Below are 26,498 nucleotides of genomic sequence, written 5' to 3'. Positions count from 1 at the left end.
GCGTATAATACCACCCTTTATTATTTCCTTACTGCAGTAAAAAAGTGATTCTATTTCTAGAGACCAAACAGCATCACAGACACACTTGGAAGAGAATTCCCTTTGTTCCCAATCCTCTGTGACTGATCTGAAATCTGCTCACCTGCACAACAGAGGCGGCCTCACAGTCGGGGTGGGCTAAGGGCTCCCTGCTGAGATCCGCGCCCCATGGAAACTGGCACCGTACTGGGCCCTGCCCTACCACAGGGAAACACACTCCTGGACCACAGAGCCAACAGGGGCCTTGGAACTGGCCTCTGACTTTTCACACTCTGAGCACACTTGAGGCCACACTCTGGCCAGTCCCTGGTGAGCTGTCTGGGGAGTTGTGGGCAAGAGGCTGGGAGCAGGAGGGGGCGGCAAGAATCCAGGGGCCCCCAGAGACTGACAGAAAGATGTGAGCTCTGCTCCACCACTAACTGGGCTTCCCAGGTGGCGCAGAGGTAAAGAATCCTCCTGCCAATGCAGGAGATGCAAGAGACATGGGTTCGATCCCTGGGTTGGGAAGATCCCTTGGAGGAGGGCATAGCAAGTACACTTGCCTGGGAAATACCATGGACAGAGGAGCCTGGAGGGCTACAGTCCATGGGGGTCGTGAGAGTTGGACTCAAGTGAGCAACTAAGCCTACATGCCACCCCTAACTGTGTGACCTGGGCCTTCTTCCTCTTTTGAAAACACAAATGGCAATTCTAGCTGAGAGCCCTGGTGGCACCCCTCCCCGCTGAAGGCAGACCACATGTGTGAAAATGGTCTAACTCAGGGCCTGGGCTGGCCGATCCTGCCCTAACAGTCTGTAGAAACAGTGCGTGTCTCCAAAGCTCTGGGCCACCCAGAGCAGCTCGTCTCCAAGACCTCTTCCCTTTTGGAACCATTTCCCACTGTTCCCTGTTTCTAACGAGCCCCATGGCCTGACCGAAGGCTTGTTTGTTACCCTGGAGACGACAGAGACTCACAGTCAGTGGTAAAGATCGCGGCTCCCCAACCTGGGGCTCCCGCGTCTAGGAGAGAAAGAGCCGCGCCAGCTCCCAGAGAAGAGCAGCCACTGTCCCGCTCAGGCCGGGCACGTCCTCACCTCTCCTCCACCCGGCTCTTGGGGGCTCCAGGACCACTGCTCCTGTTAGACCAGTTCCTTCCAGGTCCTTCCCCCCGACCACCCCTCTGCAGTCATCCCAGTCCCCCTGAACCCAGGCGGGCCCAGGGACAGGTATAGGCCTCAAAGGTGCAGACGCCAACTGGAGTTCCACTCTGGAGGCCGGAGAAGAAAGGCGGGAACCACCGCTAAGCTGGGTGGCGGCGGGGGTGGGGGAGAGGCGCCAGCAGTGGCCACAGGCTCCTCCAGGGCAGGCGGGAGCAGGAGGAGGTGGCCTCAGGAAAGCAGCGGCTGCGGGCCTGCGACATGCAAGGCCCCACTTGGTGGGCTTGTGGCTGCCGCACTCGTGCCCCGCGTTCGGAGAAACATAACGGTCCTGGCTGAGGCAGCCCCCTGTGCCGGCGCCGTAGCAAGGGGCCCAGTTTGCGCTGGCACACTCGGAGGACATTCTCCGCAGCACTGGAGGCTGTGGGTGCGAGAACGACGCAGGCTGAGGACACGGCCCCTGTCGGCCCCCACGGCACAGGCGAACAGCAGGAAAAGGCCCATCCTGCCCGGAGCTGGGCCCCGTCCCCAGGCCCCTGCTCGGGCGGCACTCCGTGGCTGGGCTACGGCGCTGTCACCACACTCTGCTCGCCGTGGTCCACGCTCCAGAGGCGGTAGAACTCGGCAAAGTCCACGTAGGGCTCCACGCGGCCGTCCTCGCCGGGCGGGAGGGAGTGGGCGGGCCGGGAGCGGAAGAGGCCCCCGTCCGAGCTGGAGCTGCTGCTCTGGGTGTGCGTGTTGGTGGACTGCAGGGTCAGGGTCGGGCTCTGGCTGTGGGCACGACAGGGGCAAGTCAGTCACGGGCCTTGATTTCCAGCCTGGGGACACAGAGCGCCTGCCCTGGCCAATCCCTCCGGGCACAGGGCTCTCTGACAAAGGCCCTCACGAGAGCCAGCCCGGCCAGATGTTCTTTAGGGCAGATGAAAAGTGAAAGGCATTTGTGAAGTTCTAGCTACAAGTAGCTATTTAAATTAACTGGAATTAAGCAAAACGGACCACTCACTTCAGTGCTCAATTACCAAGGGTGGCTAGCGGCTACTGTGCTGGACACAGAACATGTCGCCCTCCAAGCTATGCTGAGCTGGACGCCATCCATTCCAGCCTCTCTGAATCCATCCTACTCCAGACCCCAATGACCACAGGGAGGCCAGGATTCTTCTCCCAGAACAACTCCTCACTCCTTTTTCCTCTCACTGCTGGGTGGGCCAGGACCCCCCAGGCACCCACCCTCAGAGCCTGTAATGTCTGGGAATTACCTGCCAGCCCACCGTCTTGCAAATGCCCCGCACTGCCTAGTACTCAGCACTGGGCCAGCTCCGGGGGCCCAACTAAGCTCCAGTGCGGGGTGGAGGAAAGAGGCTGTTTGGGGCCCTGCGGAGCCAGAGGCACAGAAGAACGGCTGGTCTCCCTGCCTGGTCTGGGACAACCGCTACCACTCCCCGCCTTTGTGGACACAGCTGGTGACTCTTCTGCAGGGGCGGGGAGATGTCCATCACTCAGCGGCCTGGCAGGCCGCTTGAGCCCACAGTGGCAGTGGTGGGGGGAGGCGGGCAGGGAGCCAGAAAGGCCCCCGGCGAGATAGAGGGAAACCTTCCTGGTGGCCCTTTCAACCAGCCAGCTCCTGAGTGGGCTGGGTGTGGCATCTGTATTATTCTGTGCGGGGGTTGGAATGTGGAAACCGGATCCTACCCCCTGCTGTGGCGGCTGGTGGAGGGGGACACACTCCCCAGAATGGAGGGGGTGGGGTGGACACCAGACCTGTCTGGCAGGTCTGCCCTGCGGAGTGAGGAGGGGGCCTACCCGCCACACCCCCAGGCTCCAGACCCCCGAGCTGTGGCCACCTCTCCCCAAGCCTGAAACTAGAAGCCTCACTTCAAAGTTAACTCTGGACACTTCAGTCAGAGCGCACCGGCTCCCATGGGCCAGCACAGGTCAAACAATGCCCCACAAGCACGGGTGCCATGGGGTGGCCTCCCAAACCACACACTCCAAGCCGGGAGCAAAGAACAAGAGGAGAACATTCCTATTAAATGAAAACTGACCCGCGGCACCTGCAGGAAGAAGTGAACAGCAGGCTGTTGGCATGAGCCGCCTGTCCCCACCCCAGCCTGCCCGGCTTGGGGGAGCTGCTGGAACCGGATCTACGCAGGCCTCCCCAGGGGTGTGGAGTTGGGAAGTTCGAGAGGAACAAGACCCTGCAGGATGCAGCCTGTGGCCACTCCATCCAGGGACCGAGGGCTGTCCTCGGGAAGCAGGCCTGCCTGAAAGCGGCTGGGGTGGGCGTGGGCGCTTACTTGGTGAGGGTGGGAGTGGCCTCGTCCAGGGTGGAGGCGCTGTGGGCCCCGTTGACCAGCTGGCCCTGGGAGGGCATGACGAGGGACAGGGTCACGCTGGTCTTGCTGGTGCTCTGGGCACTCGAGTAAGGCACGGACACGGGATACACGCGTCCTCCGGCGGCTGCGGGAGGAAGAGAGTGGTGGGCCACGGGGTGCGGCTGGTGGGGAGCCCTGGGGTGGCAGGAATAGGACTGCGCCGGGGGCTGAGAAGATAGGCAGGGGCCCAGTTCGGTGCCCTGAGCTCGGCCCTCTGCCCCTTGGGACGGTGGGAGTATCTGGCAGAGACAGGGGCCTAGCCAGGTGGGGATCTACTCTCAGCAGCAAAGCATCGCTGGTGCTCAAGCAGGAGGAGAAACCAGGGCTGCGCTGCCTCAACGAAAGGGTTACTGCCTGGCTTCCCACAACACTTTAACCCGAGGGCTAAGAATGCTCCTGGTTGAGGCTGGCCCAACAAAAATATGGTTGCAACAACAACCTAATACTGCAGTAACCCCGCTGTCCATGGGAGAACAAATCTCTCTGTGGAGGCCTGAGTGCTGGGGCTCGCTTGTTTGAAAAAAGAAAAGGAAACGCAGTCTCAGGAACTGACGGTCTTGACACTACACAGCACTGGGAGGGAGGGCAAAAGCGCAGTCACCTCTCTTCCTGGGCAACTCAATTCAGAATGAAATCACCTCCAGCACACCTGGCTGTGCCTAGGTCCCTCCCTTCTTGGGCCTCGGTGTCCTTTCTGTAAGAGCTCATTAATGAGCATGAAAGGAAACATGCATCTGAGGTGCCTGGTGCAGAGCAGGCCCTGGGCCAGCAGGCGCCATGGTCCCAGAGATGTGGCCCGTGGCGCTGCAAAGTGCTTCCCGTGGCTCAGGTCTTTTGGGGGCGGCCAGGGCAGAAGGTACTGTCCTGGTTTCACAGACAAAAAGGGAAACGTAAGCGCAGCTCAGAGAGATTTCAAGTCAGAACCTGACCTGGAAGTGCTCAAAGGCAAGCCTCCCAACTCCACTCCACCCAAGGCAGCAAGGCCCAAGGCCTCAGCCGCTCTGCCCGACTCCAGCCCCGGACAGCGGCCTGGGATGCCTTCCTGCACACGGGGCATACATACCTGGGGCTGGGGAGGGTGCGGACTGGCTCATCTCGCCCAGGGGGTAGCCAAAGTTCCGCACCAGCAGGGTCATGTCCTCGTGCCTCGGACAGAACTTGGCACGCTCCCCGCCACTGGCGAAGGTGTCGCTGTGGATCCGCTTCACCCGGTCCACCACGGCCTGGGCCACCGCATCGAGCGAAGTCTGCTTGGCGAACTCCGTATCAATCATGGCAGCGATCTCCTGGGGGTGGGGGGCGGGCACCAACCCGGTGAGGAAAGAGCAGTCCCAGGGACTGCAGGCCTCAACTGCACAGTCTTCACAATCTAATCAGAACACTTAGGGGTCACCAGCCAAGCCTGCGATCTGAGCTTCTCAAGGTATTCAGGATAACTCTCCTGGAACTTTCTCATTAGAGAAGATATGACCTTGTGATTTCTCTGATTTTTGGCTTTCAGACCAAAACAATAGGGGAATAACATCCACCTCGCTGCATTACAATGAGGATAAAATGGATGTGAGGGCACTTTGGAGACTACTAAAAAGCCCAGTATAAACTGTCATTATGATTAAGCTTGCTTTCCTAGAACAAACTTACTATAGGAAATAATATGCCTTTTTTGTAAGAAACTGAGAATACAGGATGAAGACAGGGTCCCTGTCCCCAGAAAAGTCCAGTGTTCAGTGCATTCTAGTAGCCAGAAGAAGACACTACATAATCTTATTGTGAAGATTAAACAAATGAAAAAAAAAAAAAAATCACACTGCTGGCCGCAGTCTCTTGGGAGGTAGGAGGGCAGAAGCAGGTAACAGGAAATGACCTGGGCATGGTCCGGGGAGGTGGCAGAGATGGGCTCAGCTCCATCACTGACCAGCTATGTCACCTCAGACAAGACCCTGGACTCTGTGAGCCCCAAATTCCCTAATCTGACATGGCAGTGAGCCCTTGCCCCCACTACGTTATCAGGCAACTGGAAGGAATGAGATAAAATAGGTGAAAAACCTAGAACACAGGTGGTAAGAGACAGTTAGGTACCTAAGACTTACCCTTCTTATTTCTCATTAGGATAGAATCACAGATGGAAGGAACAGCACCAGCTGAACTTCCCTGACCAACCCCGCCAGCCAAGGTCTTCCCTTCAAGATCATCCTTCAAGTGGCTGCCTCGAGTCCCACTTCAGAGACACACACACTCCGAGGCAGAGGGGAAAAGCAGCATCTCCCATGGGCTGAGGACCTATGTCTGCCGCGCCTGGCCCTCACCGCAGCCCCACAAAGTTAAGAGGTCAGCACCCTCGTCTTAGAAACGAGGAACAAACTATAAACCGCCTACAGCTCAAAGAGGAAAGTGGAAGAGGCAGTGGAGTGGGATCTGGGCAGGCCACACGAGTCCTTGTCTGGCGCTCTGTGTACCAGGCAGAACCCCTGCAGGCCAGGCCCTTCCCGGACAGTCTCCAGAGCCATGCCTGCCTTCACTTCCCTCATCCTCTTCCCTGAGGCTCCGCTTAGGGCCCTGGGGACTGATACTGCTTCAGGCCCGGAAGAGCAAAGCTTTTGGGTGGGATGGGTTTGCTTGGAACGCTGGGCTTTTTCTTCTCCCAGCATTGAACACAGCGATGTCTGGCAAAAGCATTTGGGAATCAGAACTCTAGGTCCCTGATTTCTTTAGAGCTGAGCAGGAGAGCTGACTGCGGCCCCTGGGGAGCATGCCATCCTGCGGGCTGGTCAGCCACACTCTGCCCATGCCCAGCTCACCTGGTTGGCCTGCCCAGGCCCATGGGCTGCCTCCAAGGCCTTGTACAGCCCCTCGGACATCAGCACCAGGAAGCCCGTCACCCCATCCAGGGGCTGTGCACCGTGGATTTCAGGCTCCGCGATGATTGGCTTGGACTTGGCAGCACTGTGGGAAGAGAGCAGAGGGGAGAGTTGTGCTTGGAATGGGCCCCAGGACATTTAGCCTGGTGAGAAGAATCTACACCCAGAATGTAAAATAAAACACACTTCTGACAAGAGAAAAAGAAATAGAGGAAAGAGCAAAACCAAGAAAACAGACCTGTCTTCTGAGGACAGCTGCTAAAATAAAGCTCAGCGGGCCAGGAAAGTCAGTGGGCAGCTGAGGTCAGAACAGCCAAGGTCAAAGGCCCAATCCTGGCCCCACTCCACATCTCCTGTCCATAAAGAAGTCCACATCTCCCCGAAGCTGACCTAGAGTCCACATACACTCCAGCCGCAAAGGGACCATGGACAGATGGCCCATCAGAGCTGGTCAATGTCAGGAAGTTCCAACACACACACGCAGGGCAAGGATGAGGGGACGTTCCTGGCAACAGGATTTAAAAGAGGGAGTCTAGAAACACCCCAAAGTCCGTCAGCAGGGGCAGGTTAGGTGGGTGCTGACAGCTGACACTGGAATCCCAGTAGCGGCGACCAAGAATGCGGTGGCCGAGGCTGCAGGTGTGCAGGAAGGAGAGCACACGCCTATGCTGAAAATAGTCAGGTGCACAACACGGCATGGAATGCGAGTATTTGTGGGTGTTTTAAAAAGAACCTGCCCCCTCCCTGCACCCACCACACACACACACACACACACACACACACACACACGCTCATGTGCACAGGAGACACACACACACACACACACACACACACGCTCATGTGCACAGGAGCCAGCAGCTTCTGAGGAAGGAGTCTGAGCCTGGGGCTGGAGGAAGATCCACTTTTCACTCCATATCCTGGGCATTTCTTGAATCGTTCTAAAATGCAATGTACCTTCCCATAAAGCAAATATAACCCCATGAATGAGAGACAAAAGGCTCCAAACTCGATTATTTAAACTTTGTGAGGGTAGGAGCTGCAACACATGTGCCCTAAGACACCAGATGGGCATCTCTCTCTATCTCTCTCTCTCACACACACACACACGCACACACACACACACAGACACACACACACACGCAGTGTTCCCACAAACAGGGTCGCTGTGGTCCAGGACACAAGCTCTGAATCCAGGCTCCCTGGGTTCAAGTCTTGACTCAGCCCATTGTTAGCCTTGAGCCCAAGCAGGCCACCCACATGAAAATATCTTTGGGGCAGAAACAGCACCCACCTCACACGGTCTGAGTGAGGATGGAATAAGAGAATGGATGTGAAGAACCGTGCACGGGCTTAGATGAAGGCTCACAATTATCACCCTCTCCCGTCTGCTATGAGGACTGGCTGGCGCCCAGCAGGGACAATCCACCCGGCGCCCCCGCCCTGGCCTCAGCCATGAGAGCACTGACCAGCAGCCTTCGGTCCGTTTCTGCCCACACGAGGCAGCTCATGCCAACTCTGGCCTGCCAGGCCCTGTGGCACTGGCTGCTGCCCGTGGCTTTGACCCAGCTCCCTAACTGACCCCTTGCCAGCCTGGTCTACAGGATCCCGACTCCTGGCCTGCTGGGTCCAGGGCCTGCCCCACACCAGCCTCTCTGGAAGGATGTAAGAATCTCCTTGGGCTCTGAACTACAACTCTACCTCTTGTCCCCAGAGCCTACGATCTGTTATCTGCCCCTGGGCCTCTGGTCTCCCAGACAAACGAGGGGCGGCTGGGCCAGCGCTCACCTGAGGAGCTCGACGTCAGTGTACCCGTACTTGACCTTGTAGTCCCCGATGCGCCTGGTGCTCTCCTGCCCACAGATGACCCCCACCTGCTTGATCTTTCCTGCATCCAAACCTACCAGAGGGAGAAAAACACAACTCAGGCTTTGCTCATAAAGAAGAACCCAGGGACTTCCCTGGTGGTCCAGTGGTTAAGAATCCGCCTGCCAATGCAGGGGATGAGGGTTCAATCCCTGGTCTGGGAAGATAGCACATGCTTTGGAGCAACTAAGCCCAAGGGCCACAACTACTGAGCCCGCAGGCCCCAGAGCCCGTGCTGTGCAGGAGAAGCCACCACAGTGAGAGGCCCGCAGGCCCCAGCTAGAGACCAGCCTCTGCTCACCACCGCCAGAGAAAGCCCACGTGCAGCAACAAGGACCAGCGCTGCCAAAACCAACAAATAAAATAAAAAGAACCAAAAGCGGACGACACAGACATACCCGCAAAAACAAAGCAATGGGGACCCACTGAACAGGAAGTGAGGTCACAGCAGGGAGCCTCGGAAGGCAGCTAACCCCAAGTCCCCCAGTGTCCCCAGCCCCCCTGCTGTCGGAACACGCCTGGCTGAGTCCCTCCCTGACGGGAGACGAGATCCAGCACCAGCCAACCCTCTGCGGCTCCCTCTGCGGCCTGAGTTCACAGGGGAGGGCGGGGGTGGCCGTGGCGGCGGCTGGAGTCCCAAGACTTCTTTGGCCTCTCAGGCTCCACCAGCAACAGTGAGTACCAGGGACACTTGGAAGCAATCCACATGTGATAACACTTTCAACCCTTACACCATCCTGAGTGTTACTATTATCCTCGTTACACAGAAGGGGAAACTGAGGCACAGAAAACTTGAGTAAGATCCCAAATCACCAGCGAGCAAGTGGCAGCGCTGGGATTCAACCCCAGGCAGGCTGGTCCCAAGCCCAAGGTCACAGCTCTTCCACGTTGTGCCTCTCTCTACACAGCCACCAGAAGGTGCAGAATGAGCCACCGGGTGTGACCCCCACCCCCCAGAGCCCTCAGCCCGCACCGCTCCCCCCCACTCACCCAGCTGCGAGAGCCGGAAAAGCTCGTCCTCATTCTCTGTGGTGTGGTCCACGTTCAGCTGTGTCACCTGCAGACCATCCACCGTGGATTTGCATAGAAGTGCGCGGTTTGTACCTGCAGCAGAATTTGAGCAGCTGAGCTAAGACTGAGAGCACAGCGAAGAACAGGACACATTGTAAAAAAAGAGAGAGAAAGGCAGGCATCTCACACACGGAACTTCATCAAAAGAGCAAAGAAAATAGGCTCAGACCACTGGAGTCACTAGTCGGGGAGAACTGATGAGATTAAGTAACTAGTTTAAACTTTCCCAGTGTCAACCAAGGATGATTATGATCTTAATAAGAGACCTTTTTTCTAAGTAGACACACTGCAATATTTACTGACAACATGACAGGGTCGGGGTCTGCCTCACAACAAGGCAGGGACAGAGGGCTATGATGAAACGAGACGCCGGGGAAGGGATGTTGGGGCTGGGGGAGGGGCACACGGAAGTTCATGAAATGCTCTTGTCTCTGTTTATACTTTTGAGTTTTTCTCATAATTAAATCTTAAGGGAAGGAGGAAGAGAAGAGGGACCGTGCCAGTGGGATCTCTCCAGAGCCCCTGCAGTGGCCTCCACCTGGGGGCACTGGCTTCCCGGGTTCCCGCATGGCCCTTCCTGGCCTACAAACCCCATCAGCCCTGGGACCCTGCCGCACCTAGCCCACCGTGGTCCCTTTCACAGGACGCCAGGTGGGTCTTCCACAGCCCGGCAGCCTCTCCCAGAAGAGGACGCCACCGAGGCAAAGCAGACAGGGGATGCAACTCCCCCGCCACAAGCCAGTTAGGGCCAGAGCAGGGGCTAAAGCCAGGATGCCCGCCTCCTAGCAGCTCCCTCAAACACTCTGGGCTGGGACCGATATCGTGCGGAATAACGAGAAACACCCAGCGGCCTCAGGACACTCCAGCTGCAGGTCTTCTGTGTCTGGGGAGCAGGCTGGCTGCCCAAAGGACTCCTGGATCCTCAGGAGACTCTCCCCCACCGCCCGGCCCTGGGACAGGCAGGCAGCTTACCGACATTGGCCACATAGAGCCTGTTGTTGAGAAGAACTGCCACGACAGCCATGGCTCCTCCAGAGATCTCCTTCTCCAAGGCCTTGAGTCTTTCGAGAATCTTCTGATACTGAGGAGGCAGCTGGTGCTGAGGGACACCCTAGAAGCCATCATGGGGGGTTCAGACTAGGCCAGGGCCTGGGAGACCGCCTCACCCACCTGCCCTCCCTTAAAGAGCGAGCATCCGAGGCCCGGCTGGGAGGGAAGCTGGCCGCAGCACCAGAGCAGGTGTCTTTCCAGACAACCAGGCACGACCTCACTCGTCCCAGCAGCCCCGAAGGAGCCAAGGCAGGACGTGAGCAGGCCAGAGACGAGGCCTGGGCTGATTCGGGCCAAGGACTGACCTGACAGGGGCTTCTCTCACGCCCCTGCCCACCCTAAGCAGAGACTCAGAGCACGGCTGCTCACAGCTGGCCAACAAGGTCCCTAGAGGACAGAACCATCACCCACCCACATCCCATCAGGAACTATCCCCCTAATGCCTGCTGCTCTGGCCCAGCTGTGTCGATGGCTTGGGAGGGACATGGCAGATGAGTCCATGCTCCAAGCAAAGCCGGGCCTTGCTTCTCCAGGGGCACAGGCTGGGGACATTACCTCGGGTAACTGGGACTGGAGGCTCGCCTTCTCAGCCAACGCATCATCAATGGACTCCAGGAAGCTCCTCTCCACCACATCAAAAGCCTGGAGATAGGGGACAGGGAAGCAAAGGCAGGTTCAAATACCACTGTCACTGGAGGCTGAAACGCCCCTTATTAACAGCAACAAGTCATATCACGTGATGGGGCTTCACACAGGGCACCGCAGGCACCGCTGCTCCTGCAGAGCAAGGTCTGACAAAGGCGGCCCCGTGGGGCTGGTACCTTCCAGGCGGCATCGCAGAGCAACCAGAGAAGCAAGAGACGGCAGAGAGGCTCACAGCACAGGCTTGGAGTCAGGCCGCCTGGGGGTGAATGTCAGCTCTGCGCCTGCTGGCCAGTCTCAGCCCCTCATCGATGACACAGAGGAAGTGCTGCCCTGAGACTGACTGAGAGCATCCGCCTGAGCGCCCAGCCCTGGCTCAGAGTAAGTCTAGGTCAGTGACAGCTAGTGTCACTGCCACATCCTGAAGACCCCCTGACACGGGCCATGCCGCCACCTTCCCCAGAGGCAGCAGCTGACAGTTCCTGGCACTGGTCCCGGGTGATCAGGCCTTTGGGTGGCAAGGCAGGAAAATAGCTGGGAACGCTGTTCTTGAGGAACCAGAATCCACCATTCTCATCTACAATTAAATGCCCCTGGACTTGCTTCCAAAAGGAGATGCCAGGAGCAGAAACTCCAGAACCACAGCAAGCAGGAACGCAGAACTGGAAAATGACACCAGCCAACCAGGAGTGACGGGCGCAGGGCTGTGGTCACCGAGGCTGAGCATCTGAGCCTCATGGAAAGAAAGGGGTCACCCTAAACACCTTGCTTCTACCAGGGTTCAGCAACTCCCACCCCAGCCCTGGGTCCAAGGTGACGCCCATAAGCCCTTCCCCAGGAGGATCTGTGGGCCAACCCTGGAAGTCACAGTCGGCCCGCCCGAGCCCGGTACCTGCAGCAGCACCCGCCGCACATCGGCCTCGGTGTGCTCAGCGTTGAGCTGGCCCAGCAGAAGCTCTGCTGACAACCGCTGGGCCACGAAGTTGGTCACCCGGTTGCCATCATAGCCGTTGAAGACCCCATACAGGAAGCAGTTGTTCTCACTCCTGGCAGAGAGACAGGGGCAGGAGAGGCCTGAGACCAGGGCTTCGCGGAAGACTGACTCTAGCTCCAGAGTGAAGGGATGAGGAAAGCAACCGGGGAGACAAAAGACACAGCAGCTGTGGCTTTAAGTGAGCATCTGGGTCCCCACTCTGACCATCATTTCACTCTGGCCATGACCTTCTGGGATGCCCTCTGCCCCCCGGAGCAGGCCCTTGGCTGGTCTGAGGTCTAGATGCGGAAGGGACAGCAGCAGACACCACCTCCCGTGGGCCACGCTGCACTGTCAAGTCCCACGCAAAAAAGCTGCCAAACTGCTTTTCTTGAAAGCCTGCTTCTGCTGCCCAGCAGAGCAGCGGCGGCACCTCACCTGAACTTGAGCCAGTTGTCCTCTGGCGGATGGCTTTCGGTGCCCTTGCCGTCAGCGGAGTAGCTGCGGTTGGAAGCTGAGCCGACCCCCGAGAGGTGGCAGAGCGGCAGGTCGTCCGTCCAGCTGGGCTGCTGCTCCTGGGAAGGACACCAGGACACCAAGATGCGTTACCTACTCGCCTAGGGCAGACCCCACCTCATCTTCTTTTTCTTCCCCAGCAAAAACCTAGCAGGCCCGGAGCCCCACCCAGAAGGTTCCACTTCCTCCTGGAAAACAATGACGCGTGTGTGAACAAACACCTGCAGAAGGGTTTGCATGGTTTCCGTCTAATCCACAAACGGTCCCCAAGAAACCTGAAAAAGACTGGAGTCCCCAAACGCAAGGCTCAGCAGTGGTCTCCAGGAATGTGCTCCACCACGGATGGAGCACGAGTCAAACACACAGGCACAAATGAAAGAAACTCCTCATGCAGAGCTCCCTGGTGTTCCCCACCTCACACTGCAGTCCCTCGGGCACTGGTTCAAACTGCAGATTTCCAGGCCCCTCCCAGAGTGTCTGACCCTGGTGGGGCTCAGACTGTCTGCAGTATAGGCAGCTCTTCCCAGGGGGCTGATTCAAGCCACCCAGAACCATACCTTGAGAAACTGACTTACGAGCTCAGCCTCAGTCACTCTTCCTGGTACTAGTGTCTCCACCCCTGGTTCCTGCTTCACCCTAGGGTCCAGTCCCATCTGTGTCCACCCCCCACATGCTTCTCTACTAGGACCAGATGCTTGGCGTGCCCTGTCCACATTTCACTCTTTCTTCCTGTGTGGAACAGCCTCTTTGTCCAATAATTCTCCACGTCCTTCGGGACTCTGGCTAGCGAGTCACCACCTCCAGGAAGTCTTCCTTTAGGAAGATCTTCCCCGAGGCTTGGTTGCCAGCCCTCCTGTGTATCCCTACTACACCTGATCCCCCCAACCCTGCCTGTGTCTGACTCCCATTCTACCCCATAGGTCTCAAAGCAGGCTGTTCAGTACAACCAAGATGGAGCTTTAAAACATGCACAGAGCTGTCCAGGAGCCAGCTCAGACAGACTCTGCATTTCCTCAGTCTCCTTGGGGGACACTCTGAACACCTGCATTCTCTAAGCCCTGGAAATGACCCTGACACAAGGCCCAGGTGTGATCCACGGCATCTCACTAGAAGCCTCCCCTCCACCCGGCCCTCACCGGGGAGCTGTGCCTGCTTCACACAGGCATTCCCGTGCCCACCATGCTGAGCTAGAGCAAACTACAACAGCTGGGAAAATCCAAGTTCAGCTCACGGAGAGTAAAATTTGGATTGAAACCTTTACTGAAAATTGAACAAGCACGAATACTGTGCACAACTTCTTACAAGTCAGCAGTCACAGTCTTCAAAAAAGGATGTGAAAACCACTTCAGCAGGCTTTTGCAATCAGATATGTAAAACACCTGTGGTTTAGCTTTTGTGGCACATTTCATCTTTTGTTTATTTACATACTGACAGGGAGGGACTTTATGGCTTTTTTTTTTTCTTCCATTTTAATTGCTTCTATGCTGCATTTATTTCAGCATTTTGAGTTGTATGCTTTGCACCATGGAGCAACTTCAGCAGGCTGTGGGAGTTCGTTTTTATTTTTAAATTAGCCTATAGCAACATTGCCTTTCTGGTGGGTAGGTCTATGAATTTTAACACTTGTAGAGATTTGTGTAACAAACCGAGACACAGAACAGCCACAACTGAGACAAAGAACAGCCCAGCAACCCCAAACATGCCCCCCAGGTGTCCCTTTGAAGCCACACCCTCCACTAACTCCTGGCAACCACTGACCTATGCCCCATCACTATGCAGTCTTTTCAAGAATGCCATAAATGAACTCACGTGGTACATAACCTCCCCACTTGTTCACTGTGGTTAACACATAGAAGATATGCTTTATCATCGTAACCATTTCTAAGTGCGCATCTTACTGCTGTTAAATAACTTCCCAATGTTGTGCAGCATCACCACCATCCATCCCCATAACTCTTTCCATCTTGTGAAACTCTATACCCATCAAACAAAAACTCTCCTTTCTCCCTCTCCTCCAGCCCCAGGCCACCACCACTGTATTCCCTGTCTTTTAAGTGCATAACCTTTTGAGGCTGGCTTCTCTCGCTCAGCATTATGCCTTTGAGATTTACCCAAGTTGGTGCCTGCATCAACAGTTGGTCCCTTTTTACTGTAGAGCAGTATTCCATCATACGCATGTAGTAGAGTTTATCCATTTATCCCCTGAAGGGCATCTGGGCTGTTTCCAGTTTTGGGCAATTATGAAGAGAGCTATTATAAACACTCACAGGCAGTTTCTGTGTGAACATAAGTCTTCATATTGCTGGGGTAAATACCTAAGAGTGACAATACTATTTAACTTTGTAAGAAACTGTCAAATTGTTTTCCAAAGCAGTGTACTATTTGCATCCCACAGGTAATGCGCAAGAGTTCCGGCTGCTCCACATCCTCACCACTACATGGTATTTTTTTTTTCTTTCTTTAATTTAGGCATTCTAAGCAGTGTGTACTTACATCTCATCACACCTTCAATTTGCATCTCCTAATGGCTAACAATGATGTTAAACATCTTTTCATGTCCCTTTTTCGTCATCCACATTTCTTCCTTGGTGAAGCATCTGTTTAGTCTCATGCCCATGTTTTAATTGAGTTGTTTTCTTAACTGCTGAATTTTGAGAGTTCTTTATATATTTTGGATAAAAGTCATTTCTTGCATATGGGATTTGCAAATATTTCCCCCAGTCTGTAGCCTGCTATTTCATTCACTTACTAGTGTCTTTTGAAAAGCAAGTTTTTAGCTTTACTGAAATTCATTTAATCATTTTTTTCTTACATGGTTTTTACTTTTGATGTCCTGTCTAAGAACTCTCTGCCCAGTCCCAGGTCAAGAGATCTTCCGTTTTCTTCTAAAAGTATTATCAGGTCACATTTAGACCTGTGATCCATTTTGAGTTAATTTCTACATAAGGCAGGAGATTTCTGTCAATTTTTCTTTTGCAAATGGATGTCCACTTTTTCCAATACTAATTGTTGAAAAGATTATTCTTTCTCCACTGAATTACCTTTGCATCTTCGTCAGAAATTAACTGGCCATACTTGTATGTGTCTATTTCTGGACTCTGTTCTACTCTGTTGATCTATGTGTCTATCCCTCAACCAACTCAATGATCTTGATTACCATAACTTTAAGTCTATATTTAAAACCTACATTATAAAATTGGTTAGTGTGATGCCTCTAACTTTAATCTTTTTCAGAACTGTTTTGGCTATTCTAGTTCTTTTACCCTTCCCTACAAATTTTAGAATCAGCTTGTCTGTATCTACCAGAAATCCTGCTGGAGTTTTGACTGGGCTTGTTTTAAATCTATAGATCAATGTGAGGAGATGCGACACCTTCACTAGGTTGAACCTTGCAATTCATCAACATGGTATGTCTTTAAATGTCCTTGTGTTTTCTTTACAGGATTTTTTAAAAATACTGACAATTTCACCACAAGGGCTAAAAAGCTATCCTTTGACAACAGAAAATATGACTGAAACCTGTGAGTAGAATAGGAACAGCAATAAAAGCTGGAATTCTGCTCAGCTCCTGGTGATGCTGGATATTTATTGATTGGTGCGAAAGTAACTGTGGTTTTGCACTGTTGAACTTTGCTGTTTGATATTGGCATACATCCTTAAATAAATGTGGTTATGTTATACATAATTCTAATCCTCCTTTTTTTTGCTAATGTCTTATTACTGCTGTTTATTTTATATTTATTTTAGACTAGGGAAATGATGTTAGACACAAAGAAAATTCAAGTGATTTTCTTATTCGAGTTCAAGATGGGTCATAAAGCAGCAGAGACAACTTGCAATATCAACAATGCATTTGGCCCAGGAACTGCTAACGAATGTACAGTGCAGTGGTGGTTCAAGAAGTTTTGCAAAGAAGAGGGCCTTGAAGATGAGGAGCGTGGAGGTCAGCCATTGGAAGATGACAGCCATCATCAAAGCTGATCCTCTTACAACTACACAAGAAGTTGCCGAAGAACTCAACGTTGACCATTCTACAGTCATTCGGCATTTGAAGCCAATTGGAAAGGTGAGAAAGCTCGATAAGTGGGTACCTCATGAACTGACTGCAATCAGAAAAGTCACTGTTTTGCTTGGTAGGTGGACTCTTTACCACTGAGACACCAAACAAACCCTTAAAATCATCGTTTTGAGGTGTTGTCTTCTCGCGTGCTGAGCAACAACAAACCGCTCCTCACTTGGATTGTGACATGCAACAAAAAGGATTTATGTGACAACTGGCAATGACCAGCTCAGCGGCTGCACTGAGAAGAAGACCCAAAGCTTCTTCAAACTTATACCCAAAGACAAACTTGTACCAAGAAAAAAGGTCATGGTCACTGTTTGGTGGTCTATTGTCCGTCTGATCCACTATAGCTTCCTGAATCCTGGTGAAAACATAACATCAGAGAAGTACACTCAGCAAATAGATGAGATGCACTGAAAATTATAATGCCTGTAGCTGGCACTGGTCAACAGAAAGGGCCCAATTCTTCTCCATGACAATGCCCAACCACATGTCATACAACCAACACTTCAAAAACTGAATGAATTGGGCTATGAAGTTTTGCCTCATCTGCGATATCCACCTGACCTTTCACCAATGGACTACCATCAAGCATCTTGACAACTTTTTGCAGGGAAAATGCTTCCACAACCAGCAGGAGGCAGAAATGCTTTCAAAGAGTTCATCGAATCCCGAAGTATGGATTTTTATGCTACAAGAATAAACTTATTTCTCACTGGCAAAAATGTGTTGACTTTAATGGACTGTAATGTGTTGACTATTCTGGGCTTCCCTGGTGGCTCAGGCAGTAAAGAAACTGCCTGCAATGTGGGAGACCTGGGTTTGATCCCTGTGTTGGGAAGATCCCCTGGAGGAGGGCATAGCAACCCTCTCCAGTATTCTTGCCTGGAGAATCCCCATGGACAGAGGAGCCTGGAAGGCTACAGTCCATGGGGTCACAGAGTCGGATACGACTGAGTGACTAAGCATAACACATTTTGATTAATAAACGTGTTTGAGTCTAGTTATAATGATTTAAAATTCATGATCCAAAACTGCAATTACTTTTTCACCAACCTAATAACTCTTGACAGGTCGAGCTGCAGGGCAATAAAACAAAACAAAAAACTCCTTCACAGTAACACAAAATTGTTTCTTGCTCTAATCCAAACCTGTCTCATTTAAAAGCAACAAAAATGTCTGTTTTAATATAAGTGCAAGCTTTACTCTTTGGAATCCCCATACAGCATTACACGATGAAAGTATATTTGATTAATACATATATTCATTCAACAAATGTTTACTGAACATTTACAAAAGGTTGGCGTTACCCCAGCTGCTGAGGACACAGCAGAAAAAATAACTAAGGGTGCTTAACTTGAAATTTCCTTGCTAGGGAGAGAGACTTCAACCATGTTATACAATGAATAAACAAGGCACTTTCAGACAGGGAAACGCACTATGGAGAAAACACATCAGGGTAAGGGGACGGACGGGGATGGGCAGGGCTCTTCTAGATGAGGACGTTACAGGAAGCCTCCCTGGGGAGGCGACCTCTGAGACAGACCTGAATGATGATGGAGCAGTGGTCATTTCAAGGAGCCTTCCACTTAGAGGGAGAAGTACACGCAAAGACCCTGAGGTAGAACATAAAATGAGTAGGTTTAAGGGAGCATGAGGCTGGCATCGCCTCTGTAGTGAGTAGCAGCAAAAGCGGCTTGTTCCTGTGTTCACACACATGCATGCACATGAGTGCCCAGGTGAGAACAAAGGAAGGCCTTTCAGGCCACAGAAAGGAGTTCACTGCCAAGGAGCTATTTTTCAAGAAAGAGATGTTGCCCTAAGCCCGGGCACCACAACTACTGAGCCTGTTCTCTCTCTAGAGCCTGCGAGCCGCAATGACTGAGCCCGTGTGCCTCAACTACCGAAGCCTGCGTCCTCCAACAGAAGCCACAGTGAGAACCTCGTGCACTGCAATGAAGAGTAGTTCCAGCTCGCCGCAACTAGAGAAAGCCCGTGCACAGCAACAAAGACCCAGCACAACTGAGTAAATTAATTAATTAATTTTAAAAGATAAATTAATTAATTTTAAAAAAAGAGAGAAAGAAACATGTTGCCAATCATCCCCTAGATCTTAGATCAGATTAATATATCTTCATCCCCAAGAACCTCACAAAGGTCTCAGGAAACCTGGCAAGTAAATTTTCATAAGAAACTCCTTTTCTAGGGTCTCTCTCCTGCCTTCAACTGGGATGAAGTTAAGCACAAGATTAAGCAGAGGCATAAAAGCAACTCCTCAATCACTTGTCCTCTTGAAAAGATGAGCCAAGAAGCCAATATTTGGCGTCCTGAAATACCATAACTGTTTTAAAGCAGGGGAGGAGAAGACATTTACACGTTCCAGAATCCTGCCTGTGATTATTAACACTGAGATTAAGATGGACTGAACTCATCCTTTAATATGAGATGAACAATACAAATGTGTCACCCATGATGCAAAACCTGTCATCCATGATGCAATCACCATGCTTCCCCTGCCATCATCTAACTCCCACAAGGAACTTGAATCTTTCCAACACATTCATACGTTCCAGCAAAAAATAAATGATCACCCAGTAACTTATGGCCCCACTCAGCACTGAGAAATACACTATGAGAAAGACTGGTACATTAGTGTCTCTCACAGGAAGGAAACAAATTCGGGTGGATGACTGGGGAACTCACCACATCAGTGTGTCGTGGCAGGGGAACAATTCGTGTAAAAGCACTTCATGATGGGAGCACACGATGCCGCTCTCGGGAGCAGGCTGGCGCTGCACTGGTGGTGGCAGCCGTGTGCAGCAGACGTGAGCACAGCAAGCTCCCCAAACCAGACAGACTGTGTCTGACAGTGGTCAGTCTACTCAGCCAGCACCTTATTCTTCAGAGAGTATTTATGCCTAGTGTCCGGATGCTTAAACAATGTTAAGTGCTTTTTCTAAAATTTGATTTTCATAATGATGAGCTAGTAATATTTTGGAAATGTTATTATTTTATTAACTGGCAATCAGTGTTTAGGTCAATGGGTAAGTACTCCAGGGTTATTTTTATTTAAAGGCAGTCTTTGTCCATAAAGATACTTAAGGAAATGGTAACTGATGGATATTTTCTTAATGTGCCATTCTATGTATACTTCAGTCAGTTCTAACACCAGCATCTTACTTAGTGGGTAAACACAAGAGGCATTCGTATTCAGAACAGGAACACAGCAAGGATACTGCAACCTCCATCACTTAACAATGAATTAGAGGTATTAGCACATGCAATTAGACAAGAGAAAAGGAGGAGGGTATAAGACTTGGAAAAGACATACAGTTATCTCTATCTGAATTTGATATGACAGTACTTGGAAATCCCAAAGAATAAATAATAAAACCAACTCAAAGGAAATAAATAAAGGTGGCAGGATAGAAAATCAACACAAAAAGTCAAGCCTTCATATACTTAAAGAAAAGATCGGCATCTAGCCTCCATATGAAAATTCCTACTGTCAACTAGAATAGCAAAATCTTTTCCCTCTGAAGTTCTCTAGAGTCAGTCCCCTGAAACCACACTCCTGTAGAGGGTTTTTTAAATCTAAATTTTTATCAGTTGGATTATATCGTAATGCTTTCATCTCAGCCTTCCAGCCTGTTGACACAGTTTTGAATCTCACCCTTTGACAGATGGACACTCTCACTCAGCTGTCTTGTACAGATAAGGCCTGCTATACAGAGTGTTCCAAATGATTTCCAAAAACTGTGACCAAAACAAAAAGCATGGAAAGCTAACCCACTTCTGACAGGAGGTGTCCGCAGCAAACACAGAAGGGAAGTAACACCTCCACTGGAGGTTTATGATACTTGAAAAGCCATATGTATTTTTGGAGCCTCAAATGAAGAGGTTACTGACCCTTAGAGGTACAGTCCCAGAAACAAGCACATACTTTAATACAAACCAACTACTCATACATATGAACCACGCTGAGCCAAGTTCTCCTTGTTTCACACTGGCATGCTTGAAATGCTGAGTTTCTAGACAACTGAACTTGGTTTGCTATTTAAATAAAGAAAAGAAGAAACTCAAAAACATTACCCAAAGAGCATATTAAAAAGTATCTATGGTAAGGCTGGGTCTCCCCCTTTCTGTCTTTCTAAGTCCTACCCATCCCCAAAGGCCCTGCTCAAATCTAACTGGTGCTGGAGGTCTATGCTTCCCAAACCTCAACCATCCACTCACTATCTTCAACAAATTACCCGCTTCATGTTTTTTCTTTTTAATATTAGGCTGTGTGAGGTCTCAGTTGCAGCACGCAAACTCAGTTGCAGCATGCAAACTCAGTTGCAGCATGTGGGATCTAGTTCTCTGACCAGGGATAGAAACTGGGTCCCCTGCATTAGGAGCGTGGAGTCTTAAACTGAACCACCGGGGAAGTGCTTCATGTTTCTTCTTTAATTTGCCTTTTTTTTTTTTTTAATTCAAATTGTTTCATTTTGAATGTAAACTTGTTAGTATTATAAGTGGAAAACATTATTGCCTGCCAGATCATGATCACGATAAAAAGTAAAACAGAACAAGGTTATGAAATTCTAACTGATCTCTTGGCCCACTATACTGTGAGTTGAAGCCCTGTTCTCTCTGTTGAAAAAAAAGGGAGATTAGCAAGAATCAGAAAGGTGTTTGGTCCTATGTACATACGAGGACCAAACCAAGTCTATCTCTTGAGAGCATCATAAAGTTTGAAAGAGAACTAAAGAACAAATAGCTTGCATAAGTAGTGATGACTTTTATACCAGCACACACTGACCACCTCATGAATGTGTCCTAGGCTCTGGGAAAATACTGCCTAAGGCCACAGGGCCCTTTCCCTGAGCAACCACGTACACTGGGCACCCGCTCCCTAGCCATCAAGTCTGTGGCTTTGCGGCAACTCTCAGGTTGTAGCCTGGTACTGTTAATCAGCTCCTTTATTTCACTGAGTCAAAGACATGTATTTTCAACATTTTAATATCTCAGAAGTTGGTGTATTACAAGTTAATCAGCAGTGCGCTTTCTTTCTTAGTAGTACATAAAATAATGATGTGTCCTTATAAGCAATAGTGTTTTAGACCCAATGACATTTGGGCAATTTCTCAGGTACCTAGATTGCAGTCCCCACGGCAGCTCAAACGTTCAGTAACAGGCCGCCACAGAATTCCAGGAGGTGCTGCCCATGCTGGAGTGGGAGAATACTGGGTCCCCCCTGATTTCAGCAGTGGCCCCAAAAATCATTCTCACCCTGCTGTGACTAAGTAAGTTCCAGTTCTATTCTCCCCCCTTTCTCCACCTCCATGGGGATTATCCACACCAAGCGTTCCCTGCTGATTCTATTAAAACCCACCAGACTGCCTACCCTCTTGCTTCCTTACTCCACGTTTCTGAACAATTTTTGGAAAGGTCATTTATTTTCTATTCACACAATCCACCCACCCACCCCTCCACCCCTGCACCCACTGATGCATACTTTCTCCCCCGCCTACAAATGCCAGGCCCAAAGCACTACTCAAGCAGTGCTTGAGTGCCTGAACATGAGTCGTGAGAAGCTGAAAAGGGGGCGTCTCACAGCTCACAGAGCCGAGTAAACACACAACTGTGAGCATGGCCCACTTAGCTCTTCCATAGGTTACAAATTCACATCTCACAAGAAAGAATCTGTTTCAAAAAGCCTAATTTTGACTGTGAGGGAGTTTCCAAAATTCCTATTTTGGTATACATTTCTCTAGTGATTCAACTATATTTAACCCATTAAGGGCGTTACACTTTGTGCACATATATTTATGCATTAGCACCTCATGTACATATGTGATCATGTCACATAAAATACTCCATAGAAGTCCCCACGGAGACTCATCTCAAACTCTTAGGCAGCAGAAGTGGACAAAAGCATGATTCCAAGTTCAGGCCACAGCTTGAATATCAAATTATTGTATGAAAAGGGAAAGTGTTTTTGTGGTGAAAGCACCCAGATTCCTTAGAGGCAAAAAGGAAGCTAAGAAAGGGAGAATAAAGCCCCCAGGAAGATGACTCCGGGTTGGGGGGGACAGTTCTTTCTCTCCAAAAAGCCTAAAACACCCTGACGCCTCCTGCCATCTCTTTCTCAATGACCTCCTTTTCCCTCCTTGCTTCTCTGGGACCAACTCCACTCCTGGCGCTGCATCTTTCACTAGGGTTTCCATCAAAGGTTCTCTATGTTTTCATCAGAGATATAGACCTAATACATTCTTAAAGGGACTACTAGTAATTGCGGAGTTTACTGTGTCCCAGAGCAGCTACACCACATTTTGATGGTGTATGAGATGGTTATGGGTGATGGTTACGGGCTTAAAGGATGTTTTTACTTTAAGGCTGTATGCTTATTTTCATACACATTGAGGAAAAAAAATATGGTTAGGACTTGTGATATCATAGATATATCTGCTCAGGAAAAAACTGATTTCAAGTGACTTTTTTACAATTAAGCAAGTAATAGTTTGAAAAGTGAAAAGTGAAAGTGAAGTCGCTCAGTCGTGTCTCGACTCTTTGCGACCCCGTGGACTGTAGCCCACTAGGCTCCTCCGTCCATGGGATTCTCCAGGCAATATTGGAGTGGGTTGCTATTTCCTTCTCCAGGGGATCTTCCTGACCCAGGGATACAAACCCGGGTCTCCTGCATTGCAGGCAGACACTTTTAACCTCTGAGCCACCAGGGAAGCCATAGTTTAGGCAAACTTAAACTAGTGATTCTCCCTGCCCCCAAGATCCCCCACCTCAGTAAATGGCACCACTGTTGTTCCAATGAAAACCTTGTAGTCCTTCTCAACTCTTCTCCCTCTGTCCCACACCCCACGCCTGACCTGTCAGCAAATCCTATCAGCTCTTCCCCGAAATGAAGTTAGAACCTGGTACTCCTCACCACCCCTCTGCCATCGCTGGCCAAGTCTTGGTCATCTTACACCTGGACAACCAAGAGCACCACGCACAGAGCTGCCACTCTCGCCTCTCAAATGCCTGCCTCTGTACGGAAGGCTCTTGCTCCTGCCACAAATCAGATCGCTTCATGCCTCGACTCAAACCTGAGTGCGTCACATTACACTTAGCACAGAACCCAAAGCTCACATGAGGATCCACAAGGCTCCCTCAAACGTCAAGCATCTACCACTACCCCAACACACTCCACTCCACTTCAGCCATGCTGGCCTCCTAATGCTCCTAGAACAGGAAAGCCTTTGCATCCCTGTTGCCTCATGCAGGAATACTCCCTCCTACATGGCCCGTGCATCTCATCAAACGTCAAACAATCCTCTCTGACCACTCTCTACAACAGGCTCTCCATCATCCTGTCTGTGAATCCTGCCTATTCTTCCTCGTACCACTTCCTGTTATATCCTAGAAACTGCCGTATCATATACAGTCTGTACTTATTGCTTCCTGTCTCTGTTACCAGAACATACGCTTCACGAGGGCAGAGTCCCTTGCCCCTACCAGTGCCTGCCACACAGTGAGTACTCGGTGACACTGGAGGAAAAGAAATACAGCCTTCATTCAGAGCAGAACTGAAGGTGGAGGTTCATGGCTGGAGCATAACCACACCAGGTCAGGCATGTAACATGTTTATTTAACACTAACAATGCTCCCGGGAGTACTCTTGGTTGGGGAAACCAAGGTTCAGGGAAGTTAAGTCAAAAATCAAGGTTCAGTGATGCAATGTGACTTGCCCAAGGCCATACAGGACTGGCGAGCTGTTTTATCAGGCTGTGAAGGGCCCATGTTCTTTTGAAGTTACTTCAAAAGCTCATCTTCTCTTCAAAAGACCTTTCAAGGCACTACACCACCTGGGGACCAAAGGTGAAACTCCTCAGGACCACATTCCAAGAAGCGCTCAGCTAATCTGTCAGCTCATCAGCAACCCCTCCCAGCCCCATGTCAACAGGTCCCCAGCCCCTCCTACAAGCCTCCAATGACCTGGTCACATCAGGCCATCAGCAGCCCCTCTTCACACTGACAAGAAAGTGCTTTAATCACTGTATTTGTGATACATGCTTCTCCACGCAGCACTGCAAATGCAGTAAGGGTGGACACTGTTCTATTTATCTTCGTATCCCCAGGTCCAGTAACTACAGACCAGCACCCCTTATAGCCACCTGCGGAATGATGCTGTCTAAGCTCCTCTCAACAAGACTCAGGACAGGACTAGCACAGGTGCATGGACACTTGGACAGCTTGTGAGCAAAGATGTCTTGAACATCATTAGGGTGGGAGGGGCCTAATGTGGGCACGCCCACCATTCCTTTGCCTTTCATCATGATGCTATGTGCTTCAAGCTAACCAGCCAACTTTTAAAAAAATGCACACCACCCAGGAACACATTCTGGAGCTAACAAAGCTCACCTCTATCTAACCCAAGTTACTTGGGCTCCATCACACCGACAAGGGAGGGAAGCTGGTAGCCACTCTTTTGGGCAAGCCAAGTCAGCCTACAACAGTTACCACTCCAGTACTTGCCGCCATCCAGCCGGTATGTCTTCAATGTTTACTACACTGAGGACATTTGCACAGGGGCCCTGCCCTCCTACAAAACAGAAGGCTAGGCCTACCTAACCAACTCAAGATTGAGGCCAAACTGCCAGGCAGCAGTAAAAAAAAAAAGGGGCAGCCAAAGGTGTGGAGGGGAAGACAGCATTCCCCACCAGGGAAGGCTAAGCACCGGACCTGGCTTCAAATGCTTTACTCATTATTTTACAAACAAGGTAATAAATGCCCACCCAGTGGTGGTAGGCGATGGTGACACTCTTCATTGTAGATCATAAATCCGTCTCTTCACTTTCCACTACAGGAGGCAGTCAAGTCCACAGGCGAGTACAACAGACTGCGAAGTCTGAGGAGGACCCAGGTGACTGCCAACCTGCCGCGGCAGGTCAGAATCGGCCCATGATGCCAACATGCACCATGGATGTGAACGTGTGTCAAAACGATGCAGAGGCTGGAGGACACCAGTGACAAGCCCATGAAGGTCCAGACTGAGAGAAGTGGAATCTCAAGACTACGCCCCCCGCCCCCCAACATACTACCTACTCTTACCTAACACCTAAGGAAACTGAGGCCAATGGAGGAATAGTGAATTAGAACCAGGGTCTGAACCCAGCCATTCCTCCCGTATAACCTAGAGGTTGAGTTTCTGGAATCAGAATCCCTGACTTTAATCCTGCCTCTGCCACTTACCAGCTGCGTGGCCTTGTGCAAAGGACCACCTCTCTGTGCCTCAGTTTCCTCATCTGTAAAACAGGAAGAATTACAGTCTCTACCTCACGGGGCTGATATGAAAATTAAACTTACAAATGTAAAGCGACTGGCACAAAGCCTGGGATACAGTGAGCGATACACAACGGGCCGGTGTTGCTATGAGGATTAACGAACGACCTGCCCAGGGTCCGGGGTGGGCTCGCTGCTCGGGCTCTCTCGGCGGCCGCGCGCCAGTGTCCCTGCAGGGTTCAGGACGCTCCTACCCTCCACGCGCCCTTGACGCTCGCGGCCGCGGGACCGCGAATCCGAGCCCCCGACAGCCTGGGCAGCAGCGCGCACGCGCAGGCCTTGCGGGGCCGCACGCGCCCCCCGGTCACGAATGAGGGGGGTGGGCCGGCCCGGGAAACGGGAAAGGTGACGGCCACACCCCGCTAGGGACAGGGAGGCAGCGCAAATGCGGAGAGGGGGCCGCGCCTGCACCCGACAGTTCCCCCGGGACTCCCAACCCCCCAGCCCGAAGAGCAAGTGGGTTCCTCACACTCTGCAGCAAGCTCCTCCTCTGCGCCGCCATCTTGGAGGGACCCCCGCGGACGCGCCCGCCTCCCGGCGGAGCAGTCGAAAAGGGCGGCTAGAGCGGCCCGAAGCCAGCCAGGAGGACCG

General features: G+C 51.4%; 1 protein-coding gene across 1 annotated transcript; it reads right to left on the bottom strand.

The window, feature by feature from the left end:
• On the bottom strand, positions 1 to 26,482 carry TAB1 (TGF-beta activated kinase 1 (MAP3K7) binding protein 1). The gene is made up of 11 exons (XM_065944216.1): positions 26,377 to 26,482; positions 12,443 to 12,579; positions 11,924 to 12,077; positions 10,945 to 11,031; positions 10,312 to 10,450; positions 9,259 to 9,372; positions 8,191 to 8,302; positions 6,346 to 6,490; positions 4,611 to 4,833; positions 3,470 to 3,632; positions 1 to 1,946 (listed from the first exon to the last, which is right to left on the bottom strand). Exons 1-11 carry the CDS (start codon positions 26,407 to 26,409, stop codon positions 1,739 to 1,741), a joined length of 1,515 nt encoding a protein of 504 aa, XP_065800288.1. The 5' UTR covers positions 26,410 to 26,482; the 3' UTR covers positions 1 to 1,738.
• Positions 26,483 to 26,498: the final 16 nt, after the last annotated feature.

The sequence above is a fragment of the Muntiacus reevesi genome, chromosome 1 (genome assembly GCF_963930625.1).
Source record: "Muntiacus reevesi chromosome 1, mMunRee1.1, whole genome shotgun sequence".
NCBI lineage: Eukaryota > Metazoa > Chordata > Mammalia > Artiodactyla > Cervidae > Muntiacus > Muntiacus reevesi.
This window is presented reverse-complemented; position numbering and strand designations above follow the sequence as displayed.